At 44.8% G+C, this 12,132-nt stretch overlaps 1 protein-coding gene across 1 annotated transcript in view; it reads right to left on the bottom strand.

The window, feature by feature from the left end:
• Positions 1 to 11,379, bottom strand: part of STAB1 (stabilin 1) — a 54,902-nt gene extending 43,523 nt beyond the window's left edge. Inside the window, exons 1-4 of the mRNA XM_040076523.2 lie at positions 11,242 to 11,379; positions 9,860 to 10,012; positions 2,414 to 2,550; positions 858 to 973 (exon numbers count right to left, since the gene is read on the bottom strand). Coding sequence (XP_039932457.1) covers positions 858 to 973; positions 2,414 to 2,550; positions 9,860 to 10,012; positions 11,242 to 11,379 — 544 coding nt within the window. The remainder of the gene's footprint in view (positions 1 to 857; positions 974 to 2,413; positions 2,551 to 9,859; positions 10,013 to 11,241) is intronic.
• Positions 11,380 to 12,132: the final 753 nt, after the last annotated feature.

Below are 12,132 nucleotides of genomic sequence, written 5' to 3'. Positions count from 1 at the left end.
GGCCGCTGCTGCCAGCAGCACTGAGAGGTGAGGGCAGTTCTGGAACTAGGAACAGACAAGAGCCTGCTTTGCAAAGACACTGAGCATTTTCAGCTCTTTATGAAGAGCTGGAATTGTGCCCAGAAAAACAGGGTCCCCATATCTTTAGAGTGGGGTACCTCAGATTCTGAGGACTGTTTCTGATAATTCTGAAATCTGTGATTTCTCTGATGAAACTAGCTGCTTATTCAAAGCCAGTATGAGAACAGGTTCAAGCTCTCAAGCAGTCTCCCATCTTCTGCAGAACTGGAGGGGATCTTTCCATATTCCACCAGCCAAACGCGAGAGAAATGTTTAGCTTAGTAGATCTTGCTTTCAGGTTTTTGAGACAAGACAAATTCTCATTACTTGGCATAAATCTGAGTGGGAGTTTCAGGATGGTTATTTTCACCTTGGGTTGGAATTGCTAAGTATTTTCTGTGGCTGAACGGCTGACTAACTCCAGACTATAGAGCAGCACACGTGGCACACGCGCTGCAGACAACAGGGATATCGGAAAGATCTTCCTCTTCCTTTGGAAACTTTTGTAAAGAGGAACAAAAACATCCCTTTCCAAAAGTTTATTTTTATAGAAGAGACAAAAGGAAGTTCCACCACAGGAGGTTATGTTATGTGTTAAATGTAAGGGGATTCAACTCATCTGGAGCAGAGATTATGCGCTGAACAGACAGATATGCTCCCAGACAGATAATGGAGACCTTGTGAGCGTTCAAGGAATAATGAAAATTAATCACCTCAATATATATTTAATGCCTCCTATTAAAACTGGTTTGACCCGTTCAACAGTTGGGGGTTGTTGTAAAACCCCCCAGACTTACCATAACACTCCGTACCCCAGAATCCTGGACAGCACTTTCTCTCCTCAATTTCCTTCTTACACATGTGGTGGCACCCTGGCAGGGAAAGGGTATTTTCTCCTAACTTGACAGAGTATCTTAAAAAGAATAATCCAAGATTATGATTATACTGCAAATCCAGCACTGTTGGAGGGTTTCTAGGCAATCACACTGCAGCACCCTGAGCTCCGAAGGGAAGGATGGGCCCTCATCCCCTGTTCCACATGCACACACAAGAGGTTTCACTCCAATTATGCCTTCTCTAAAGAGTCCCACTGATCTGAGCCTCAAAGACTGGTTAGAAGAAACCTGTCAGGGACTGGGCATGAGACAGGATCTTGCATCAGAACAGAAACCTTGGGTCCTGAAGGGTTAAACAGCACAGAAACAAAGTTAGGATTTCCAGAGTGACTCAGCATTCGACTTCATACCTAAAATAAGTTTAGAAGAACAAAATCTCCTTTCAGGACTCATCCTTTTCTGTCTTTTACTAAAGATTACAGATCAAAATGCTGTAAATTTGGATATAATAGCCATATTATTCACAGATTCTCTAATCAATCTTGGACAAAAGCCTTAAATCCCTCAAAGAAGCATCTTCTTTTCAACCCGTCATCCCGCCCCTCTACTCACAGGGTGAGTCCTTGGTGGCAGTGCCTCTTGTTCTGCACGTACGCGCTACAAAACTATTCTTGGGTCTGTCCAACAACCACCACAAGAGTAGATAACACACAGAAAAACTGCATAGACTCACATTATTCTTACACTTCATTTTATTTTTGGCACCACATCCTTCCCAAAAGGAACTTGGAAATTGTCTCAATAGCATTGCTGCTTTGGCTTCCATCTGACTCCTGTGTGTGTGTGCAAAAACTGCTATAAACTGCAGAACGGCCACTGCTATTTTTAAAGTGTTTTGAGGGAATCAAAGAGCGGACAATGGAGCTGTATATTCACAGTTAACATTCACTGCTGAATGCACACACCAACAATAATCTATAGTGTTTCATTTTACAAAAGCCTCCTAATAAATTCAGTTTTCCTTCATCCTTTTCCTACCAACCAAGTTCAACAGAGTAGGAGCAAGGAACACATGAACAAGCAATTGTCATAAAGTGAACTAGGAAGGTTAAAAGTTCAGAGGATTATTGCTGGAAGCTGGGAGGATATACAAGGGGAACTATCATTATATTATTTTCCTAATAAGCCACTAAGGAATTCTGGGTCTGAAACAGGTTTCTGTGCTAGACAGACTTTTGTTAAATTGCTACAGCAGGATTAGCAAACTCAGGTTGTTTAGGGCAAGTTAAGAGGTTATTGTCATTTAACTGCCCTGTGTATATAGAACCTGCCCAGAAAAAGTCCATGGGATTTGCAAGGACACAGAAGCAACAATAATTAATGGCCGTAAACCCACCTGAAAACAAAACTCTGTGGACTTTTACAGCTTTACGTGTGTGTTCTCCTGAAGACACACACTACTTCCTGCATAGAAGGGCTGCACCAAAAGCACAACAGAGTTAGGAAATAGGCCTTACCTGCAGTCCCTCACCCCTGATCTTTGGGTGGTCTTTAACCAGCCTCTTGGACACAACATTTTAGGCACTGCAGCACAAGAAGTACACGCTGTATTCAAGGTGAACATCGTCTTGACATTGCATCGCATGGATTTTAACTTAAAAAGAAGAAACAGAATGGAAATAGCCCCAGATTAAATTGTTATCCTAGGCACTTTTCTTGCCAATCTTGTAAAATTTCATCAAGTCGCACCATTCATTAGATATCACTGGGGAGGGCAGTGGCCAGGGCAGCTGCTGGGAGGTAACACACACTCCCGTGGACTAAACCCCCCTGCCATGGTGCTGCATGCTGGGACCCACCTGGATCTCAGCTAGAAGAAACAGGGCTGATCACAGCTATCTTGTCCTTTCCCTACAACCCACAGGAAATAGTCTAACCGTTTCCAAAATAATCACAGCTCTGCACTGCTAATTTCAGCTGATCTTTTACAAACATGTGGTAGTGGTGTGTGAGGACAAGCCCTAAATTAAAAACCTTTGCCAGAAGACACTGAATTAAAGGCAACACAGCATTTATCTTTTCCATGCCACTGATAAAATCCAGTTCATTGCTGTTCCACGGGCCTGCAGAGCTGACTGTGTTAGTTCAGTCTATTTCCCAGAGCCAGGAGCTGCTCACAGAAATATTTCTCATTGCAATTGTCTGTGAGGAGGCACAGAGGGGTGGATGAAAAGGAAATGTGCTCTGCACCTCTCTGAACACCATGGTGCTTTGATCTCAGGTGAGAAGGACTCACAAACATTGGCATGAAGATCACGTAGGACACTTGGATATATTACATGGTTGGTGAATAAGGCAGCTAAGTCATTTCACCCAAACAGAATTAATTTAGGGGTTTGATTTTCCTCACAGGGCTTTCCTGCACCCCTGCACAACCTTGCTCCTCCAAGTGAAACACAGATGGTAAAGTACAGCCTCAGAGTGAATGGTCATCATCACCTGCCAAACTGTCATTAAAACCTGTGACTTTGCTCCAAATGTGTTTCCTTGAATTGCTAAATTTCTGGAAACAAGCAACTGCATGGAAACCTCATTGGTAATTTTGAAAACAGACAGTATTTGCCGCTGCCGATGACAGAGAAAAGTTGGGAGGCACGAGCTGTGTACGCCCCAGAAGGCCATTGACTAGAAAAAACCTACAGAGCTCATCCTAGCTGTGCCTCTACAGGTACTGTATTTTCTGAAAATAAAAACATTAGATCAAATTTTGGGAGGAGACCTTGATCTGGAATTTTTAAGTCAATCCGGAACAATGTTGATAATGCAGCAGCCCTCCTGTCCCCAGAACTCCTTGTTTTGGATTCCCATCAGCAGTCTCAGCTTTGCTTCCTCTGAACTTAAGCCCAGACACATACATTTGCCTCAAGGCAAGGGAGGAAGTTCCCATCAGTTATCAAGAGCTCAGGAAGGCCCTCCCAGATGACTGGCAGCAGACCCTGTCAGCAAAACCTCCTGAGAGATAACTCTCATGTCTCAAGTCCAGAGGGACACGTCCCTGGAATATTTCCTAACTCCTTCCCTCTGACTGGAGTCATTGAGCTTTTCCTCATATTTATGGATCCACCTTCTGCAGCCATACATGCAAGCATGCCGCCCAGTGAAGGAAATTGTTTCTGTGCCTGTGGTTGCCCTTCCCATTGTCATGAGTTAGCACAGTTTAGTTTTTAGTTAAGGAGGAATGAGGAATGCTTTTCCCTGTCAGGACTTTAGAATTGCTTTAGAAAAGACAGGGTCCTATCAGAAGACTAGTTTGGGATATTGGCATCTGTTTTGACTACTGAGGATGTTAATTGCGACTTTGGGAAGTACCCATAAAAACCGTAATTTCCTGCAGGTCGCTCTCTTGCTTTCGGGACAGTCACCAGGTAACATCGTGAGCAGCAGAGCAGGGCCTGGCTCAGGCCCCGCTGCCCTTGGGCGGCTGTGCCGGGCCCGGCCCGGCCTCTGGGAGCTGCTGGCGGCACGGGGAGCAGCCTGGGCCGGCTGAGCCCCCTTTTCTCCTGGCTGAGCCCCCTTTCCCCAGGCTGAGCCCCCTTTCCCCCGGCTGAGCCCCCTTTCCCCAGGCTGAGCCCCCTTTCCCCCGCTGTGTCCCCTTTCCCCCGGCTGAGCCCCCTTTTCCCCAGGCTGAGCCCCTTTCCCCAGGCTGAACCCCCTTTCCCCCAGCTGAGCCCCCTTTTCCCTGGCTGAGCCCCCTTTTCCCCAGGCTGAGCCCCCTTTTCCCTGTCTGAACCCCCTTTTCTCCCGTCTGTGTCCCCTTTCCCCTGGCTGCCAGCAGGAGAGAGGGGCGGCCGCAGCTCGGCAGTGCTGGCCACGTGTTCAGAGCCGCGGCAGAGGGGGCCAAGCCATGGCCCGCCTCAAGAACGGCTGGCAGCAGAGAAAGAAAGCCTGCAGCTTTGTACCAACTCTGAGCTGAGCCACCATCAATGAGACCAAGGGGTGGAGGAGAGGACATCCACCAGCCTCCCCCATCAGCACGGCTTTGTGTCTCTGCAGCCCTGCAGCCCGGGGCAGAGAGCACATGGCCACTGCAGGCCTGGGCAGATTGAACCCCTTCCTGGCAATATGAAGCTTCCAAGGTCTATCCCTTCCCTGAGAAAGAGAAGAAAGAGACAGAGTGGACATAGAAAAGACACTGCATTAAGTCAGTGGATCAAGAGTGAAAGAACTGATAGTATTATTGGACAATGGGATTGAGGATGTGGACATTTTTAACCAGCCTTCTCTGTGGTAAACTGTGGAGAAATGGACTGTTCCTTATAACATCTTAATGTTGTTTAGGGGAATGCTGGTTCTAATCAGAATTGAGGACTGATATGATTGAGATTTAAGTGAGAACCTTAAAGCCCTCACTCCTGGGTTAAACGGAGGTCTCAGCCTTTGAGACAAAGATGATTTTAGAGAGAAAGTGATTTGAAGCCCTTGGCTCCTGGGGTAAAAGGAGGTCTTTATTTCTTTTGAGATAGAGATGATTTTAAAGACAGAAAAAGAGAATCCTCGCTTTGTACTAGAAGAAGCATTTTTAAACAGTACCCCAGATACACTGAGAGGCCCATAAGTAACCAGGGGAAAGGCTGCTAATGGGTGGAACAGCACAATCTGCAAAAACTCCGGGTGGTTGCAGATTTGTGACTTTAGGAGCCACAAGACTGTTGTAGTCTCGTGGCAAGGGTCTTCATGGGACTCTAGAGAGAATCCTCTCCCAAAGTGATGAAAGATTATGTTTAAATGGTGAAACTGACTGAAAATCACAGGTTGTATCTCTCTACGTTGTTTTGTAAAAAAGTTAACACTTTGCAGGGGCAAGGAAGAGTGTTTTGGAGTTTCATTCTGTTGTGTTTTAGGTTTTTTTCCTAACTTTCTTTTTCCATTCTTTTAGTGTGTGTTAATAAAACTACTTGTTCATTTGTAAGCTTGAGCCTGCTTCGCTTTTCTCCTAATATTTCTCCCACAGAAAGAAAATAAACACTAAGACCACTACACTAAATTCAGGATCCAGAATGTGGTGAACGTGAAACCACTACACCCATGGATATTAACTTCTAGTTGTGCTTCTGAGGCTTTCCTGCCACACAGCAACCTCCAGTTCCCTGGCAGAATCCCTATGGAACCTCTTATGTCAAGGACTCCCTTGCATTCTAAAGAGATCAAAACCAATCTGAGATCCACCAAATCCACCTCCCCTGTGAGCACCAGCCTTACTGCTATTATCCAGCAGAACAGAGATCAGCTTTGCTGTTCCTTACGCTTCCACCCACGCAGAGCAGGCAGAGGAGATCTCCCGTTTTTCATGGAGCAAAACAAAGACAAAAAATATGGATGAATAAACAAGGTGCTGCCTCCAGAGTACTGTGTCTGTAAAGATCAGCAGTGCCATTGATGGGGTAGGGAAGAAGCCCATCCAGCCATCTTGACTGGATCCTAAATTAGGACTCCATATTAAAGCTGGGCTTTTAAATGGAGCCAGTTGAAGCCAGGCACATGGGTCTCACAGAGCAGCACAGCTCCTGTCTTTTTAGTCTCATGGAATCCCAGCGTTAGCCTGTTTCCTGAGACAATGCCTCAGAAAAAGAAATGGGAAGATGCCTGAGCAAGAAATTGAGATGTGAACTCCTTCCTGTGAGTTAGAATTATGCCACAAACCTTTACCAGGTATCTGAGCCACCCTATCTTACAAAAAAGACCATAAACAGTAGAGCACAAAATACCAAATTAAAATTCTCCAATCTTCTACTTCATCTGTGCTTGCAGGCATCAGACACAGTTGGGCCATTAAATGTGTTCTCTGTCATGGTGGTGGAGGAAGCCACCATTATTCATACATTTTTCTATTTCCCTTCTCTTTCCTTCAACAATGTGGCTCCATTTCTCAATGGAAATGAAGAGTGGGAGAGATGGATGTTTGTCATTCCCACCTGTTGGCATGTTTAATTACTTGCAGACAAGACAGTTATTGTAGAATCCCTTCTACCCTATGGAGACACTTGATAAGCATTAGGCAGCTTTCCAGTAAGATCTTCCCCTTTTTACAAGGAAATATGCTTGTGTCAGCAGCAATAGGCAGGAGGAAAGAGGAAGAAAACAGCTGAGTGGAAAAGTATTAAAAAAGAAAAAATTCCCTTCTAATTTGAGTGACAGAACTGATGAAGCAGTCATTTTCTGGAGAGTTTTGCTTCTTAGGAAAGCAGAAGAGGGAATCAAAGGACCCAAATGCAACAGTCTGGATACTCAAAATCTGGAGAGGATGAAGAACAGACAGAAGTTTGAGTCAGAAGTGGCTCCTGGGGCACAGCCTCATGGAAAACAATGATGCACTGCTCCCTTGGGCTCATTTTTGACTGCTGTTTCGAAGTGCAAAGCCACTGAAAAGGAAGCAGCAGGAGGGAATGTCTGTCCTTGTGATGCAGCAGTGCTGCCTGGTGACAGTCACTGTTCTCATCAGGTGATATGAGCCTGGACTGGGTCACAGTTCATGTACAAAGGAACAGGAAAGGAGGACTGATGCTCTCAATTATCATGAAAATGAAAAGAATTTTTTAAAGCAGAAGACATCCACCTGTAGCCAAAAAAAAGTTAAGAGCAGGGTGCCTCTGTCTTCCAGGCTGTGCTGTGCTCTCTCCCTGCACCCAAATGCTTGTGCAAGAGCAACCACTACTCTCTGCACTCAGCTGAGACACATCAAAGCTTCTGGATGCTGCAGTGTTTCCTTCCCTCCTCTCTGAACAGATGTCCCTCACTTCTCAAGTGCTCGTTTCTCTTATTCCACCTCAAGAGGATAAGCTGGGAAGTATTTCGTAAGGGCTAGTTTCATTCCCCCCATTTTCACTCTTTATCTTTTACTTCCAAACCATAGCACAAATCCTTCTGCACGGTAAAAGTCTCAAGGAAGAAAGAAAAACATATTTGGACGTCAGTGTTGGGCTCCAACAATCCTGGGAGCCAGCTCTGGAAATAGCCATTATTTAATGAATCACCAATTTTCCAGTGCATTTGCCCTTTACGAAACAGAGCTGTAGACACATGCTCGAGTCATTGTAGTCATGTCCCTGCCCAAGGAGCTCTCAATAACTCCTGAGCTGAACACAGCAGCAGCTCCTGGACACAGAGACTCTTCACACTTTTTCAGGGAAGACGCTTAAGGGTGAACAATCAAGCTCAGAGATCACGTAACATGAGATCTATTGTTGCCCTGTGTGTTTCCCAGCATCTCAGCTGAAGAGCACGGGAACATGGGGATGATGACACCACTCTCCTCATTTCCCACCTGCCTCCATTCCTCCACCAGCACAGCCTGGGATTGGCCTCCTCCCAGCAGAAAAACTTCCATGGTTCTCACATCTGCGGCATCTTCCCCAGCCCATAGCAAGAGATATAAAAAACCAAATCAGACAAATAAAGTTGCTGTCATGTTTGAACCATTAAAGCTGAGCCTTGAGGTAACATCACTGACAAACAGGTAGCACACAATCTCTCTCCTCTCTCAGTGGCCCCTATGAGCCAAGAAAAGCCTCCTGCGGAATCACAGCACTTTTATTCCAATCAGATCCAATGGGTTTTCTAAACTGCCAGAGAAGGCTTCATTAGATCCTTATTTTTCCTTCTCTCCCATTATAACCTTTCAAATGTTTCTTCTCTTTCTCCATAAAGAGGGAATTTTTGAGGAAAAAACTCTAAAAGGGAGTTATTCCTGGATTAAATAAACTGCTCCAGAGGTGATTCAAAACATTCAACTTCTCTGTAAGTGGGTACTCACTACCTGATAATGTAACTGCTCCATGCCAAGCCAGAGTCTTCAGTGATTACAGAGATCAACAGAGTGTCTCCAAGTAGAGAGACATTTCCATTTCCACCAGCTGAAGACACAAGCTGTGTCTCTGAACACAATCTGAAACTCATCTGCCTTGAACCCACGTCTGCAGACAGATGAAATCCAACCCTAGAGACACTTCATATTTGTGCTCAAGTCACTGGAATGATCCTACAAGCCTTCCTAGTATTCATTTATGCCCTTTCATGCAAGAGTCTATACAGAAGTTTCCACCCAAAGGTCTGATACTGAAGGATCTTTCCAGTCCTCTGGCTTTTTCTAAATCAAGTCCTTGAGACTCAAGACCCTTGAGTCCTTGTGCCCGCTCCCCACAAGGCCCTGCTGTGTCATTCAAAACAAGACAACTCTCCACAGCGTGTTTCCCTTACCAAAGGAATTTCCAAATGCCCCCCCCAGCTCCAAGATTAGCATTAGTTCTTTCCTCCAGCAGCAGGACACAAGGAAGGAGATGGCAGAAGACAATATAATGTGAATTAATGTGTATTCCAGCCCACAGGAGCTGGGCTGCCTCACCGTGGAGCCTAGAGAACAGGTCGACAAAGGTATCACACATTCTCCTACGTGCTGCTGCTAAACATAAGAACAGAGATGAAGGAAGCAAAAAAAAATCAACAAAATTGAAATAAAATGGAAAGTATTCAACAATCCTCGTGGAGGAGCTTTTGGGAAATATACTTGAATCAAACTGTTGCAAAGGGACAAATTGGTGACACTGTAAAAAATTTTTTTAAGGCAAAATTCTCCTGGGAAATTTAAGGATCTGTCCTGATGAATACAGAGTTCCCATCCCACATAGTGAAACTAGCAGAAGATGCTGGGTATTTCCCTCTGATGTTGTTTCTTTCAAGTTCAATGCTGAACATAGACAAATTTCATCTAATTTAAAACTTAGCAGCTCCCTTAAACCTTATATTTAGTTCCTCAGTTTGGACTACAGAGAAGATACCTTACAGCCCTACAGTTTTTACTGATTTTATTCTGCACCTAACTAAATGTAGATGAAAATATGTGTTGTTTGCTACCATCCAAATATGAAGAACTTCTCAATGAACATTTAAACAAAGACCCGCAGACTTACCTTCTGGCTCTGGCAGTCAGCTGTGGGAGCGAAGCACGCTGCTAAGAAGAAAAACAGCAATCCAGGAGGATGCATTTTCAGGCTTTTACAGGCAGGACCCTTTACACAAAAGGGGTGGTGAGAGAGGCTGCAATTTCTGTAAGATAACACCGCCTACTAAGAATCAGATCCAAGACAAACCAGAGGTTAAAAGTAAACAGGGAGAGAGCATTTTTGCACTGTGCTTTTTGGCTGCAAAGCCTTCAGAAATGGATCCGCTACTTCTAATGTTCTTTCTGAATCAACATAACCTTTTTCTTTCCATTCTTTTTTAAAATGCACAAGCAGAACTCCTTAGTAAAAGGTTTACTCAAAACAGGAACATCCACGGATTTCCTCTTACATATCAGTTCAAAACAGAAGGAAGGAAATCCTTAGTTTTCAACTAATTGGAATGAAAAGAGGTTAACTGTATGCTTAACAGAAGGCAAATCCAATGGACGAACTTAAATACCATAAATTTGTAAAGGGTATGTTAATTTCCTTTTGCCAGTGATGTGAATATGTCCATAACACCTCAAAGTGAAGGGAGAGCTGAGCACTGCCTATCCCAAAGTTTGCAAGAACAAAGCAATGCGAGTGATGGGCTGTGCTTCAGAGCAGGAATGGAGCACATTGCATCAATCAATCAATCTATCAAGCATTTCGGCAGGCTTTGATAATTTTTAAAGCAGTTGACTTTCTCAGCAAGAAAAGCTGATGCTATGGCAGCAGTGGCAAAATTTATAATTTTCCAAACACTTTGCCGTCAGCTTGATGAATCCACTGAGCACCGCACTCAGAACAGGAAAGTTCCAAAACAGGATTAAAAAAAATACATACTAACCTGAGGTACAGTCTGCAATTTATATTCTCCTTTTGAATATTACAAAGAATTGATTATTGACAGATTTTCCATGGCCTTTGTCTCCTTGCACTGCCAAGAGAGCCCACTATCCTGAGCAGTCGAAGGACTGCTTCTGTTAGCAATAAATCTCACCAAGCAATGAGACACCTTCATATTTTCAAGCCATTAATAGTACGTGAAGATGCCTAAATGCAACAGGACAGGGAGCTATTCTTGTGTTTACATAAATTATGAGACCACAAATACTTTTTTGTCCCTGCATCCCCACAAAGACGCACATGCTGTAACATAGGAGGTGAAATAGGAACCGCTGTACTTACTGGTGCCGTTAGCCGCACTTTACTTCTGCCTTCATCCTACAGGGAAAGGCAGCATGATGAACAGCCAGCCCTGCTATATATCCTGCACTAACAGGAAGCAGATAAGGCACACAACCATCCACTGCAACCCATGTGAGCAGCACCAGCCCACAGCTCAACCTGACAGCTCAGCCCACTTGTCCTGCCACAGGACAGCTGCAGCCCTGGGACTGCCGCTGCCCAACTGGTGCCACTCCGTCAAGGTCAGAGGGCTCACACTGCTCTGGAAACCATTTGGTACCCTGGAGGTCTTCAAAATGAGGCAGGGGCATCATGGCTCAAGCCAGCTCTGGTGGGATGGGAAAGTCACAAAGGGACAGTAGAGAATGGAAGCTGTACAGTGTGTTCTTGGCCTGCGGTCGTGGCCCTGAGCTGGCCATGGAAACACAGGAATGAGGCTGCCCCTCTGCTCCATGCTGCTCCAGAAGGATGGTGAAGATGGTTGACTGGTTTTTCAAGAGCTGGCTGTGGGACACAGCAATTAAGCTGCCAGCATCCACACATAGCTGATAAGTTTTTAAGGTGAAAATAGCTCACCTTAGAGCACTTGAAGAGGCATTGGCTTCTAAATGGCTCAGCACTGAAAATGGAACAGGGCAAGAAAAGACACACAAAGACTAATTCCAGGGCTTTCCACTGCTGCTTATCATCACTGTATCTGACCGACTGCAGGGAAACCAGGAAGGGAGAGAAATGCTTGGTGAGATTCCTGTTTGAATTAAATAAATCAGATTCACAGCAACATCAAAAGGTTCACAGCCAGCTTCCTTATCTGACCTCACCTCAATTAAAGGCTAGCAATACAACAGCAATACACAGGCTAAAAATGCAAACAGTGAGTACAGCAGCAGGGTGTAAACTGAAAAATCAAAAGGTTATCTGTCATTAGACACTGCTTTCCTGATCAAGCAGCATAAGCAGCGTGTGTTTCAGCCACTGCCTGTGAGCTGCTCTGAGAGAATGGAAACTTTGCCCACCACCACTGGATCTGGAACACCGAAATCTCCAACAACTTTGGATTTCATGAT

The sequence above is a fragment of the Hirundo rustica genome, chromosome 12, assembly GCF_015227805.2.
Source record: "Hirundo rustica isolate bHirRus1 chromosome 12, bHirRus1.pri.v3, whole genome shotgun sequence".
Taxonomy (NCBI): Eukaryota; Metazoa; Chordata; class Aves; order Passeriformes; family Hirundinidae; genus Hirundo; species Hirundo rustica.
This window is presented reverse-complemented; position numbering and strand designations above follow the sequence as displayed.